Below are 15,440 nucleotides of genomic sequence, written 5' to 3'. Positions count from 1 at the left end.
TGAAATGTCTGTTCATGTCCTTTGCCCATGTTCTAATCGGACTGTTTTTCACTGTTGAGTTTTGAGAGTTCTTTATATATCCTAGATATTTAGTCCTTTGTTGGGTATGTAGTTTGCAAATATTGTCTCTCAATCGTAGCTTGTCTTTTCATCCTCTTCAAAAGGTTCTTCACAGAGCACAAGTTTTTAATTTTGACGAGGTCCAATTTATCAATTTTTCCTTTTATGGATTATGCTTTCGGTGTTAAATCTAAGGACTCTTTGTTTAGCCTGAGATCCTGAAGATTTTCTACTTAAGTTTTCTCCTAAAAGCTTTAAAGCCCTATGAATATATGTAAGTCCATAATTCACTTTCAGTTAATTTTTCTATAAGATGTAAAGTTTAGATCAGGGTTAAATTTTTGCCTGTGGATATCCAGTCCGTCCATCACCATTTGTTGAAAAGGCTATCTTTCCTCTACTGAACTGTTTGCACCTTTTGTCAAAAATCAGTTGCCCCTCCCCCATTTTTAGGGACTATCTTACACTTAGAAGAGTAAGCACAAAAATAAAGCATATTTATTAAGGAGTTTGCTATGTAGAAAAGCTAATGATATGCATAAAAAGCTAGAATGCTTAATAGAAGCAAGAACATAGGCAAAAGTAGGATTACTTCTGGGTTGGGGGTGGGAAAGCAGGGAATAAGGAAAAGCCTTCATGAATTTCATTTTCAGGGAAGAAAGGAAAAGAAAGTTAAATCACAAAGTTAGGATGAGATTCTCATTGCCCCCAGTCAGGTAAGTCAGTTGTACAAAATTATTCTTTGCTGTCTATTTAGCAGGCCAAGAAGGAGACCAGGATTATCCCATCAAATACAGAATAAAAAATTATGTAACTTTGAACGACTTCTTATAATTTTACTCACAGAAACTAAATCAGAGAAAATTCAATGTCCAAACACATTTCCTCTCATTTAGCTAATAAATATTTACTGAGCATCTACTATGTGTCAAGTACTGAGATGCCAGTAGCAAAAAAGGCACGCAGAATCCTGTCTGAATGGACGGCTCTAAAGGGAGTTTTCCAGTTCAGCCCCAGGTCTCTGCTGTGGATTTCATTACGGCCCTGGTTACTCCTTCCTTCCTTCTCTTAGAGCGGAGTATCAATATTTAACCAGGACTTGCGCCCCACCCCTCAAATCTTCAGCCCAACACAAAGGCTGGCTGGGAACTTTTAAAGGTTTCCAACTCTTGATCTAAACCAGCCAACAGATAGTAGCAAATATACTGCAACCATAATTAATGTGAATGAACCCTGGGTACTAACTGTTGAGCACCAAGCAATCGATGCGATCTAAGAGATGAGCTATAAATACCACACCAACCAGTTCACGTCAATTTGTAGAGACTCATTTTCCAATTGTGACATTTCTATGGTCAGGGGACTATTCTGATCCTTTAAGTTTTCTTTCTTTTTATTCTTCCAAAAAGTGGAATTGCTATGTCCAATGCAATAACGATCACCAACCACTGTCTCAAACTCATGATTTTGCAAGCAGACTTACAACTGGCAGAGTGTAGCTTCGCAATTGGGAACAGCACAGCCTTTTCCTTGGAAAGCCATAGCACTGCCCTTCTGAGAGCTCTGATGGGTGATTTTGGGGCCTGGATGCTGCTGTGGCTTTCATTTCCTCTGGCCCTATGCCAATTCCTGCTCACACACCTTCCTTAAGCATCTCTATCAAAATCAGGGCAGATAAGCAGCCCATGCAAGACAAATTCCCCATATCCCCAAATCAGAAGCCAAATCCTGAAGCTCTGAATTCCTGGAGCAGTAAAAGCCTGTAATCAATCTCAATGAGACAACAGGCAGCTTTCGGAACAATAACCTTCAAACATATGGATCCTTTCAGGGTTAGAAGACCACTGCAGATATGTCCCTTTGAATGCGGGGAGGGGCGTGTGCACTCTTTAAACCATCAGGTGTGCCAACACCCCACATTAAAGTAACTACCCCACATTATAAGCACTTGCTCCCGAGGCAGGAAGCAACGAAGCCAGGTGGCCCTGATGGAGCTGTGTTGAGGCCCCGTAGGCAGCGCTAAGGGCTGGGAGCGGAAAGGCCACGAGAGCTCTTTCCTCACCGGCACTGCTTGGCACAAAACAAGCAAGTATGAAAAACATCTTGAAACCCACCTGACTTATTTGGGATGGGAGTCTGTGTGCAGGAGACACCCTTTGACGGTAAGATGTGGCAGCAGAAAGCGTGTCCCCTTCTCTTTGGGAGCCAGAGTCCTTCGCCCTACATTTGAGGTTTCATTAATGGCTGTGTAAACAAATTCCGAGCTTGTTATTTCTAATGTGCTCAGTGGGGAAGGAAAAAGTGTCACTCTATTGTAATTCCCAACTGGGCGCTTTTTCAAACGATCAGATGTTATTTCACGGTTCGGTATATGTATTCGATTTCCTTCCCTTAATATTTGTTTGGCTTGTTCTCCGATGGGGACTGGGCACTTTGGAAAGGCTCTGAGAGGTCGGCCTGCACTGAAGCCTCTCTCAGCACCTCTGCGGGCTCCTGGCCGCTGCTCTGGATCTTCTTTCAGCAGTTCTCACTGCGGCAGCCGCACGCACGGACTATTTTCCCTCCAGGTCCCGTGAGTCTTGGGGGTGTAAATCAATGCAAGCTGGACACGGGACAGACCTAACCGATTACTCAGCTCTCCTACAGGCTGAGAACAGGGAGCCTGAAGCGATGTGGAGACTATCCCGGGAGAGAAGTCTCTGAGAAAGAATGACTCACCTCTGACCACAACCTTTCACGTGTCTCCTCTGAAAGAACCTCTGGCCTTACCTTACAGGGAGGGGGACGCGCATAGAAAGAAACGAACCATGTGTCCCGTTCCCACTTCTGAAGATAAGGCTCTCTACAAAGGCAGCTCCTCAGGTACTTAAGTGAACGATGGAGGAAAGACAGACAGATGTCCCTTTCAGTATTACGGCCAGGCCCAGGATAGGTACTCAGAGGGGACTGTCATTCACTCAGATAGTACAGGCTCCAAGAGAGCATACAGCCATCAGCTTCTTCAGACACTCAATGAAGAGGGCACACCACAAGTCCTAAGGAAGTCAGAGTTACAAAAAGCTCAGTGTTGGCAAAATGGTTCCAGCTACACTGTGAAGCTTTAGTGCCCAGTGAATGCTGATCCCAAACAGCTTTGGCAAGGTTAGATCTGTGCGTGCCAAAAACGGCCCCAGCTCACAGAGAGTCTCAGTGGCTGCAGCCCTGCAGCGGCCGTGTGGATGAAGTCCTGACTGGCTCCATCGGGCACTCCTGCTGCGGTCTATCATCCAGATAAGAGCAGAAAAGACTTGAATTCCCAGGCTTGCCAGTCACCCACTGGGTCAGATACTGTGAAGGCTCAAGGACCTGAGTTGGCCAAGAGGTCGAGGAATGGAAATCTAAGGGTCTAGTTTTCTCACTGAAGACTGAGACACTTCCAATGACTGGACCATCCGTCTACTGCAAGCATGTCCCTCCCTTAGGGACGCTCCTATTAGTCTTGGCTACGCAGTCATCGAGCTTCTTGCTGTCCCGGATGAACTCAAAGGGTAAGCCCGCTCTAGATCCCATGGCAGGATGAGATAAGTGGTTCCGTGTACCAAAAAGAAAAACCTTTCAGAAGAGACCCTCCCTGTATTCCCAACAAGATAGCACATTTTCAGATTTAGAACTCTGAGGCTGAAATCTAGGGAGAGAAGCAGTTAATTTTCTATCAGAAGGATTTTTACTACAAGTTTGTGAGAAACAATCTTTAGACCCAATCCAAGACTTGTTTTCCATTTATCTGTTCCCCAGACCTGGTATCTGTGGCACTTTTCACTGGCAGAAGGCTCAGAGAGGGACAACAAGACAGAGATAGCGTTTTTGTTGTTGTTGTTGTTGTTGTTGTTGTTGTTGTTAAGTTACCTGCTAGTTTTTAAAGAGATATTTAGGAAGTATAATCCCATGATAGGTTGTTTCCATCTTTCAGATCTTCTAGTGAGAAGAGAAAAAGTGGGATGGTTTATTTAGAATCACAGATTTTTACCATCTCTCCCACTCTCCCTGGACGAGTATACAGATAACTATAAATTTTACTGATTACGTTTAAAATGTAACTGTTATATAGAGCCTCGGCTCTGGAATTCTCCAATTAGTTGAGCTTCCTCACCACAAATTAAGTCTGAGCTATGTGTAGGCCTATCTTTTCCTTTTTGGTTCTCCAGTGCATTTCTCCACTGCCACTGCCTAACTGGCTTTCCCTGTCTTCAGTCTCTGTCATCTCTAATTCATCCTGCGACCTGCTTTTACCATACACCTCTCTACAAACCTACCTCTTTACCACCTTACACTTTTCAGCTGGCCTCTTCACCCGTCTGTCAGCTGGCCCTATATTGCCTAAGCAACCTAGGTTCCATTGTTCACCAAAAAACAAGTTCCGCCCTCATCTCATCAATCTGCTTATAACTTCCCTGTGCAACCACACATACCAAGCTTATTCTCACTTTGCTCCCTCTCCTCTTGGTGCGTCCTACACCAGGAAAGCCCACTTAAAGATGGTTTTTTGTTCTCACAAAAAAAACAAGAGAGAGACAGACATTTCAAGTTCTTCTGATTTCCTCCCATGATTCTTTGAAAGTGTATACTTGCCATTGCCTTGTGGAGTTGTGAACACAATAATACAAATAAATTCTCGTAATTTATTAGCATCCAAGAGGTTTACCCAGCCTCTGTCGCCCATGGGATACCCAGGCAGAGAAGGAAAGGCATCAGCATTTTGTGCACCTAATAACATCCAGTTGCTCTTCGTGAAGTCCATTCCCCACGCGAAGTACTGACTTTATAACCAGTATTACTAGCCAAGAGTGTTTCACATCACTCAGGTGAAAAATGTTCAACACTTAAGTGCTACTAATAATTTTTATGGTTGGAAATGAGGATCAAAGCATAAAAGAAAAAATAAATTCACGGGTTCATACATTCAGCCAAGTCTGCATGGCTCATTTTCTGCCACATGTTTTAAACGGTCTCCTTTAAAGGCGGGGGAGGGGAGGAGGAACAAGTTGCATTTTATTTCCCAGCTCTTTAGGACTGAAATAAAAGCAGACAGACTTGGGGGGAAAAAAAAAAATCAAACATTCGAGTAACACTATACACTGCTACTGTTCCCCCAGGAGCTCCTTGCAAATGAGTATCAAGAACTCAATAGATACTTTCCTGGAGAAATACATAAACAGATAAATAAATTATTCCAGGCTGAAAAGAATTTCAACATCTGGTAGCTCACTAGAGCTTGTCAAACAAGTCAGAAACACGCAGGGCCAGAGAAGATCATTCTTTAGCTTCTGATTTTGGGGCTGGAGAGGGAATGTAACATTTCCCAAAGCTCTTTGCCTTCCAACAGGGAATATGACCCATTTAAACAGGCAAATGACCCTTGTGTTTTCTTCCAATTAAACAAATAACGGTACCCAGTATTAGGTCTCTAATCCTAATGTCTGCGTGCTCAAGTCACAGACAGTGGAAGAAAAAAGGCCTTTCCTACACGGGCCGGCCTTTCGTTCCCAAGAACTTGCTCTGTTGTGCCTTTAAGGGTCATATTTAATGTGCATTTAACACTTTAAAGATGTAACTTAACCTCTTCGCACCTCAGTTTCCTCAGCAGTAAAGCAGAAAGAGGCGGGATGATCTCTGGGTCCCTTCGCGCTCTGAGCTTCTGGACTGTGGTTAAGAGGCATGCTGGGATTCTGATGCTCTGGCCAGATCGGCAGGGAGGCCTGAGGGTGGGTCCCCTCTTGGCAGCAGCCTCGTTGACACACCGCAGCACGCAGCACTAACATTACGAACTTGTGCTACAATCTGACAAAGGCCGTGGAGAGCACTGCTGAGGCTCTAGCAACTTCCTCCCGGAACGGGATTCTGGGGTTCACTATCATTTTCAGGCTGTTCTTCCCCCATCGCTCCTCCTGCACCTCTTAACTCTTATGTCGGGCCCACATTTTCTTCTCACGGCTTTGGGAAGTGAACAACCTGTGAGCTGCCCTTTAGTCTCTGCTCAATGTCCCTTAAGTAAGCCATGAAGACTATTGCTTGAATGCAAATGGCAAATCTCTACAAATCCATGCTTCTAACCTCTGACAAAAGCACTGCCTTAAAATGCCCTCGCATTTGTGTAAATCAGGCTGAAACTCTGCTGCTTGAGTGGACATGAGAGGCCTCAGAGGAGGCCTCAGAGGAGGCATCAGCAGAACCACGACCGAAACGAGTCCTGGTCCAGCACACTCCACCCTGGTTGTCCTCCATTAACATGACAGCTGTATTTGCCCTTTGCCTCCTAACATGCTGCTGGCCATCGCCTCCAAATACCCCTGGATCCTCACACATGTGATCTCTCTGAGTTTCACAGGAAAGGAAGGCGTCTGACATGCTGTATGTACAGAAGTCTGGTACTTCTTCCCATGGAACCACTTCAGCAGGTTTGCCTGCACGTCTGGTCTCTTAGATTTGTTACACCTGAAGGGACTGCAGGACATCATTTACTCTGCTCTTCTGTCTCCAGGCCGGACTGGTAAAACCACTCTAGCTACTAGAAGACTGCTGGCTTCCCCTTTCTGAAAAATTCCCAGATGGGGAATTGTGTCTCTTCAGATTTCTCTAAAAATTCTTTGGAGGCACAGCAAGAAAGGCCTGTTGCATGGTTTCTCTTTGATTCTCACGAATTCAATAATATGTTTAAACTATTTTTTATTTAAACTAGGATCATGGATTTAACTATGACAGAAATGATAAAGGCTATAGAAAAAATAAATAAGAAATAGAGATGCCTATTTTAGAGAGAAACAAGCAGGGGGGACATTTAGATTAAAATTAAAAGTGCCGAGGTAACGAACCTTACTTAATTGACCTAGTAAGATCATTAAATCTACAATTGCAGAATGTATGCTTTTTTAGTGCACACAGAATATTTAACAAAATAGACCTTTTACTGGGCCGTATAAGCTCAATAAATTTCAAAATGTCGAAATCACATGGAATATATTTTCTGACCACAGTGGAATCAAATCAGAAATCAATAAGAAAAGGGGAATTTTAAAAACTGTCAAAAGTAGACAGTATACTTTTATATAACTACAGGTTAAAGAAGATATTACAGTGCAAGTTAGGATATATTTTAAACTTAAGGATAATAAAAATATAACAGCAAAACTTGGGAATATACCCAAGGCAATAATTAAGGAGAAATTTACAGCTTTAAATGCTATGTTAGAAAAATATTGAGATCGATGATCTAAGCTATCAAATTAAAAGGCTAGAAAAATAACAGCAACAAACTCATGAAAGTAGAAGAAATTAATGGTTAATGAAATACAAAGCAAATATAAAGTCAACCAAATCAGAAGTTGATTCTTTGAAAACATTATGACATTGCTATACCTCTAACAACGCTGATCAAGGAAGAGAAAAACAAAAATTACCAATATCAGGAATGAAAAAGAATACATCATTCCAAATCCTGTAGACTTTTAACGAAATAAGATAAATGACTTTATAGTAATACATTGTATGATTTAGATGAAATGAACAGATTCCTAGAAAAACACAACCTATTAAAAACTAATACAAGAAGAAATAAAAGAGTCTGAATAGTATTGGAGCTATTAAAGAAATTAGGTCTATAATAAACATGCTAGAGAACAAAGGGAACATAGAATGGGTAGTATAATAAGAAAGTTATAAATATCAACTATGGTCTCATGACCAAGCTACAGAAGCAAAGAATGTATTGGCTATGCATATTTTCTCCTTTCCTTGCATACATACACGAATTTGTCTCCTCTTCTTTTCCTATTTCTATTTTATATAAGAATCAATGTTACGATTACTCAGTGTATACATAAATTTAGGCAACTTATTCTTTGGATGTTTGTTGCTTCCTGATAAGTTTAATGTCCTTGCTCAAATTCTGAAAGTTTTCAGCCATTATTTCTTCAAATATTCTTTCAGTCCCATATTCTTTCTCTTCTTCTGGAACTCTGATGATGTGGATGTTATATTTTTCGTGATTGTCTCCGAGGTACTGTTCAGTTTTTTTAAATCTATTTTCTCTTTTCAGACTGAATAATTCCTGCTAACTTATCCTCAAGTTCACCAATTCCTTCCTATCATTTCCATTCACCTATTGAGCCCATTGAGTTTTAAATTTAGGTTACTGCCATTTTTCAGTTCTGAAATCTCCATCTGGTTCTTTATATCTTCTGTTTCTCTGCCAAGACTTTCTCTTTTTCCAGTGCGCATAATAATTGCTTATTAGAGGATTTTTTTATGATGGCAGTTTTAAAATCTATGTCGAATAATTCCAGCATCTGTGTCATCTTGGTGTTGGCTAATTTGAGACCTGGGTAGTGTTCTATATCACAGTTTATTTCTCAAAGCTTTTGCTGTATTGATTCTAGTCAGTAATACGCACGGGCTGATTGAAGGGAGGAGGGGGAGAGTGTGCCCAGGACCTCAAACACAGATTTAAAGAATCCCTTTTTCGGCTTCTCCTTTGCAGGATCTTCCCTCCAGCCTTAAACTGGGATGAGATGAGGCTCTGGCTCTTTGCTATCTGGGAACAGTGAGCAGGACTCCTCGCCACCAATCTCCATAGCTGCCTCTTTGCTGACGTTCACTTAGTGCAGGGCCTGGATGGGCAACTGGGTTCCATCCCACAGGTCAACAGGGCTCTGCATGACAATCTCCAAGGTCACAGCATCTAGCTGGCAGAGGTAATGGAAAGCTTCTTTTGTGGTGTCTGCCTGGTGCACAGTGGGTATAGTCAAAAGGGTTCCATATGCAAGGGCTGCCCTCTTCCCAGTCTTTGGCAAGAGAAAGTCGGTTTTTCTTGTTTGCTTGCTTGCTTGTTTTTATCTATGCCTGTAATTGTTATGGCCTTCTCTAGCACTGAGACCGTGGAGGGAAGGGAGAGAGGGAGGGAGAAAGGGAAGGAAAGAGGGAGAAAGGGAGGAAAAAAACCCACGGGAACTCACTGCTGGGACATCCCTCAAGTCCTGACGTTCCTAGCCAGTCTGTCTTCCTCTTCCAGGAATAGGGTGAAATGTGCTTACTTGATCTTCTGCAGAAGTGAAAATCTACAATTTATTCGTTGACAGAACATTCAAATAGAACTGTGATTAAATTAAAAAAGGAATTAATAATTACCCAGAAGTTAATATTATGACCACTGGGACTTTGTGTCTCCTCCTTGGGGGAGAGAATGAGAAGTCTTTATTTGTATAGGGGATGGCTGCATCTTCTAAGTGGAAGAATAAAGTTGTTACTATTGCTGAATGAAGTTCAAATCCATGTAGAAGGCTGTGTATGGACACTGAGAAGCCAAAGGGGTAGACTGTGCTAGTTATTAAGCTATTGTCTCACAACCCCACACCTGCTTTGTGACGCTGGAGCTGAGACTCCGCAAGAAGAGGTAGCTCTCTGTCTTGGCTATACCATTCTGAGTGTTCCCTTTTTCCACAAAAACAAACACATGGGCATAATTTGAAGCTATTATAGGCAATGAAGAGAGAAAATACTGGCAGAAAAAGATTGATCTTTAAGCCGTGAACTGGCTAGAGAACTGGCTAAAGGTAATTTGCTTTTTTAAAAAATGGGATAAATGTATGCTTTACGAGCTATTCTCAAGCCTCCCGCTGGCCAAGAACTATACTGACACGCCAGCCTATTTCCTAACAATTTTTTACACTCAAATGGAGCTATACACATATATATTTGGGAGGAAACAAACAAACCCGGGAAAACTTGAGCTTTTAATTTTTAGTGGTAGCAGTGGTAGGGGGATTCCTATTTCTTCCCCTTAAAGTCCACTTTTCGGGGTTAGAAAATAAATTCCTATAATAAATATATGTACCAAATATGACTTCACTTCCTAACAATTCCTGATTTCGTAGAATCTCAAATTCAACAAATCCTGAATCAACTAAAGAAGATGGTTGGTTACCTTTCTCCCAAAGGCAAGATAACTATTGGGGATAAATTTCAGCACTTTCCCCTGTGCCAGCTGTAGCTAATTGATTTATACACTCTGTTTTGCTTAGGTCTGATACCCCCATTAAACCCCTGCAGCCACCATGCATCTCCCGCACATCCTCCCTGACAGAGCTCATCAATTCCTATTGCTTTTCACCAGGCCTGGGCTCTGGCACTTTCCCCGAGGGAGACCTTTACTGGTCTCCATACTTAACCCTTGAACCTGGCCTAATCCATCAGCCGCATTGAATGAACGGTGATAGAGAGTGTTTCTCCCTAAAGACAGGCAGCCAGTCTCTCCACTTAAAACTCAGGAAAAAAGCCATCGACGGGCTCTGCTTTCTGTTTGTCAGTGTCGCCAGCTTCTTCACTTACTGATGTTTTTACTGTTGCGGTGCCGAGCTGCTTGAATCAGGGGAAGCGCTATTCAAAAGGAGACATCAATTAAGTGCTTGTTAAACGCTATAGCTGCTCTTTTGAAAATGTCCCCCGGGACTCTCCTTGGGAGTTCCCAAAACGAGTGGAGGGCACAGCTGTCATTCTGGAATAGGGTTTCCCCAAAGTTTTAAAGAACAGCTTCATAACCCACGCTCCTGTGCACGGCTCTGGACCCTACTAGAATTCTAAAATTCTGACTTTAGAGAATGAGATATAATACTCTTTATTAGGAACAACAAACAATACTAGGATGTGAATATTAAATATGTAAATAAACTGTTGAAAGCCTCCTTACCTCATAACCAAACTGCAGCTCATCAGAGGTCAGCATAATGATATCATCATCGATGGCCAGGACGGCCTCGGTCTCGATTTCATCATACGGGAAGAAACGGTTACTCAACTTGTTTTCAGCTGTCCTCACAACTTTTAATGGAACCCGGATTTTGGGCCAGAGAGACTCTGGGAAAAGAAAAAACAAGATATGTATCTCTAATAAAGTACTTAGAGTATCATACCACAAATGAAATGGAAGAATCAATTCAATCCACATGTACGAATGTGCAAGGGAAATTCTTACAAATGCAGTTTTATAATATATTATAAATATGTCTATCCTCTCTAAGTCCTTACAATGGCACTACTAATTCTCAATACTGCCTTAACCAGAAGGCACAAACTGGCTTCAACTCACAACTGAGAGACAGAGAAGCAAAAGGACCAGGATCACAATGACAAGAGAAATCCAGTCTTGACTGCCTCCTTCTCAGGCCCACAGTTTGTTTTTGTTTTTGTTTCTTCCCTCAGCTGTATTGAGGTATAATAATTAGTTGTTCATATTTACACTGTACGATTCAATGAGGTTTTTTTTTTTCAGTTATAGTTGTCATACAATAGTACATTAGTTCAGTTGTACAGCATAGTGATTAGTTCTAATGTCAAAATTCTACCACGTCTACAAAATACTTTCCAACAGGTACACGCCAGGTAGAAACCTGCCTGCGGCTCTGCTAGGAAACAGGATGCACGCGTGGAGGAGGTCCGCCCCGACGTGCCCAACTCTGAGCGCGCTCAGGCAGCTTAACCAGGCCGCAAAATGCGCCCCTCACAACACTGTTTCGCCCAACGAGTGCAGCTTCCCGAACTTAGCACTTTATCCACTCGACAGCCCCTCGCCCGTGATTTACCGAGTTTGGCTCTCATCATGTCCAATTTACAGAGTAAATATCAAATTTCTCGGTTCAATTATGTGGGATTTTCTAGCACAGTAAAGAAACACCAACCCATGACTTGCCTTACATTTTCACCATTCTACTTTGAGATGACTGAAGCAATTTAACCGCAGGTTCCTTATTTTAAAATGCTGCATTTAGCATAGCGTGAAATGAATACTTCTTTGGTACGGTACCCCTGTCTGTAGATCTCAGGGTTCTTTACAGAGGGCAGTCTGTTCTTCACACAACACTTGTCAAATGAGAATAGGAAAGCTAGGTATCATACTGTTTCCTAAAAGTCCATCATGTAGTGGTGGAATGATCTAGTTTTTGTGGGTCTGGAAGCCCTAACATGCCCATAGCCACTCCAAAGTCGCCATAATAAAGAGAAGTATGACAGAGGAAAAGTCAGAAGGGGAAAAAATGCTGTCTTAACTAACTGCAGACAAAATATCTCACTTCCACATATTTTATAGTAAGTCCAAGTACCACATTGTTGGGGCATTACCAGAATCTTGGAAGAAGCCTATGCAAGTGAGAGGCCCTGTGATTAAAAAAGATATTCACAGCCTTAAATGAGCACAGAGCCTAAAAATGTGGTCAACTCCAAAAAAAGCATGTTTGGAAAAGGACTAAACTGGAGACCAGAAATGATCCTATAGGCTGCTGTCTTTTAATCAATAACAACAGTTAATTATAGTTTCACTCCTGGTACAGAATCACATAATCAATAAATATCTTTGGAACAAATGAGTGGACATAGGACTGAGATACTGGAGACCTGAGTTCTGCCTTACCTATGGGATCTTAGGCAAATCCCTTCTTCTTGGGGTAAGAATAAGCAGCGAGTGAGAGAGAGATCTTTATGAAGCAACTAGTATATGCCAGACACTTTAAAGATGCAATGTCATTCAAGCCTCCTGACAACCCTATCGGGCAGAGTTTACAAAGTAGTATTTACAAGGCTCAGAGAGGTTAAGTAACTTGGCCAGGGTTACAGAGTTAATAAATGATAAGGTTAGTATTGGAATCTAAGTCTGTTTAGCATAAAAGACCAAATTGAACCTGTACCATCTATTGCAGCTTGCAAATCTCATGTTTCTCTAGATCTGGAATAAAACAATGATGTTCAACAATTTTCTCCAGCAACTACCCTTATTCTTGTTTGCTTCCCACTCCCTCTTCTAGATAAATAAAATCTCTGTCATAAATCTACTGTCCAAATCCTTACAAAACATGAGTCGATCATAATATCTAAAGGAGGTTATAGCCCTACCTACCAGCCCAGTGGTTCTCAAGCTTTTTGGTGCCAGGAATCTTTTGTACTCTTTAAAACTGTTGAGAACCTCAAAGTTTGTTTATGTGTGATACACACACACACACACACACACACACACACACACACACACACACTTTATTGTATTAGAAATTAAAACTGAGGGAATTTTAAAACACAAGAATACACAAGCAGACATTCCATTAGCTATTAGAGTGATGACGTTATCCCATGTCACGTAGCTCCGGAAAACTCCACTGTTTACTTGTGAAAGAATAAAAGAGTGGGAAAGGGAGGGTGACTCAGTACTATCATGAAAATAATTTCAACCTCGCAGACCCCCTGAAAGGATCTCAGGGATGTCCAGGGGCCCCTGGACCACACTTGGAGAACTCCTATGCTAGACTCTGTATTCTGATTTGGGTATCACAATATGGGAAAAGTACCAACAACTAAAAAAACAGTTTAGGAGGTGTTATGAGGGTAGTGCAGATACTTGAATCAGGAATATCTATAGAATGTTTAAAGAAACTAAATGTGCAAGTTGTCAATTTATTGCTTCTCAATTTCAATTCACCCTTCATTACCCTGTTTGTGAGACTGGAAATGTTTTCCCTTTGCCAGCTGGCCCAGTGCTGAACCCTGTCAGTAGAGGGTGCTGTAGAGACACTTTAGAAGGAAGGGGGCTTTTCTTCCTGGTTCTGGTGTGCTTTTGTTACTTCTTGCTCCTCTAGCACTTGACCAGCAGGTAGGCAGGCAGAGGCATTTATCTCCAGCAAGTTTAAGTTCTAGCTCCAGGGGCAGCTTCCCAGAAAGTCCTGCGGACACCCCAACCAGCTTCCCAGTGAGTTCAGCAGCACCCCCGAGAGCAATTCAGCTGAGGTTCTGTCCGTAGGTGGTTCCGAGGGAGCGCCACTGAAGCCCTCGCCAGTTTCCCAGAAAACTCAGTAACACCTGCTGAGCAGCTTTCTGTTGAATTCTATGGGTATCCAAGGGGACATCTGGTTTCTTGCTGGCCAGACTTGGCCTGTGGCACCTCAGCAGTGGGCTATAGTCATGCGCTCTCCAACAAGGTTTGAATCTCAGACCTAGGTGGAGAAGGTGCTCTCCCAAATTTACTTCCTGTAATCTTTAGTTCTTTTTACCCCTTAGTCACCAATATCCTGTTACTAGTTAATAATTCTTTATATGAAACTTCTCCTGTTCAAGCTACTGTGTGGTTTCTGTCTCCTACCTGGGCCTTGACGAATACACTAGGGATAATGGAAGGGTTATCAGATGAAAAGGGATTTGTTCTCTGCGGCCTCTAAAGTTAGATCCATGAGCAGTGGCTGGGTGAAAGTCTCAGGAAAATTGATTTCGACTCAAAATAAGTAAGAGTTTTCTAATGGTATAAACTGTCTTAAGATGAATGAAATGCCTTCAACAACATAATGTGCCCTTTTACTTGAAATGTACTAACTTAGATCAGATTTGTACTTGACATCAGATGAGAGACCAAACAAGATGCCTCTGAGTCCTAGGATCAGGCAGTTTATATATCACAGAAAGAGCACAGTCTTTAGAAACAGCTTCAAACAGGTGTTCCCCTTACTAGCCATGTGATCTTGAACAAGTCAATCACTTTGAATCTGTCTGACTATGAAGAGGGAATAACAACACCATCTTTCCGTGAATGACTATGAGAATGAACATGAATGTATTTAGCAGCACGGTGCTTGGGACATGGTAGACAACCGCTAAATGTTAGCTGTGATTTCCTTGAAAGTTTGTGTCTATTTACAAAATCAAAGGATTTTTTTTGAACCTTAGGTAGTGACGGCAAGATGGTACATCTTAGATCTGGTACACTACTCTGACAATACAGGGACATGCCTCCAGCTTGTACCTCCCTTGTCCACTTTTGAATAAACAGAATCCCTGCTATTCTAAAAAATCTAACAAAGAGGATGATGTGGGGTACAAATGGAAACACAGAATGAATCGTGGCTTTTTTGGAAATGTGATTACTTTCCCTGTTCTGAGTTGGGCCTGGGTGGCCAAAAAGAGCCTCCATCTCAATGGTCAGCTAAGAACCATCATTACCACAAGACAGGGCTCTAAATAGAATTCCCGGTTTCTTCACTTCACATTTTTAAATAAAATAGGCCTCCAAGAAAGGGAACCACCATTCTTTCAGGCTTTAGCATCCCTTCTGTGGAGGACAAAGGTAAGGGAGCAGCAATCAAAGAATAAGCATTATAATTACTCTTTGCCCTAAAGCATTTAGATAATTCTGATATGGGATTTTGATTCTGTTTTAAAAATCAGGACAGAAGCATGAGGTAGGAAAGAAAAATATAGGTAAGAAAGAAGAGGTTTTTTCCCCTTCCTATTAGTATTTTTGAAAGAATAGATTTACTTTCCTGTCTCTTTGGGTCCCTGACAAGGACCTAGTTGTTCTATACAACCCCAAATCAGAGAACTGA

The 15,440-nt window shown here is 41.9% G+C and overlaps 1 protein-coding gene across 1 annotated transcript in view; it reads right to left on the bottom strand.

The window, feature by feature from the left end:
* EXT2 (exostosin glycosyltransferase 2) overlaps positions 1-15,440 on the bottom strand; it is a 129,985-nt gene that overhangs the window by 29,291 nt on the left and 85,254 nt on the right. The window contains exon 9 of the mRNA XM_023528792.1: positions 10,778-10,944. Coding sequence (XP_023384560.1) covers positions 10,778-10,944 — 167 coding nt within the window. The remainder of the gene's footprint in view (positions 1-10,777; positions 10,945-15,440) is intronic.

The sequence above is a fragment of the Pteropus vampyrus genome, unplaced genomic scaffold, assembly GCF_000151845.1.
Source record: "Pteropus vampyrus isolate Shadow unplaced genomic scaffold, Pvam_2.0 Scaffold31, whole genome shotgun sequence".
Taxonomy (NCBI): domain Eukaryota; kingdom Metazoa; phylum Chordata; class Mammalia; order Chiroptera; family Pteropodidae; genus Pteropus; species Pteropus vampyrus.
Note: the sequence above shows the minus strand (reverse complement) of the source record. Positions and strands in the feature narration are given on the sequence as shown.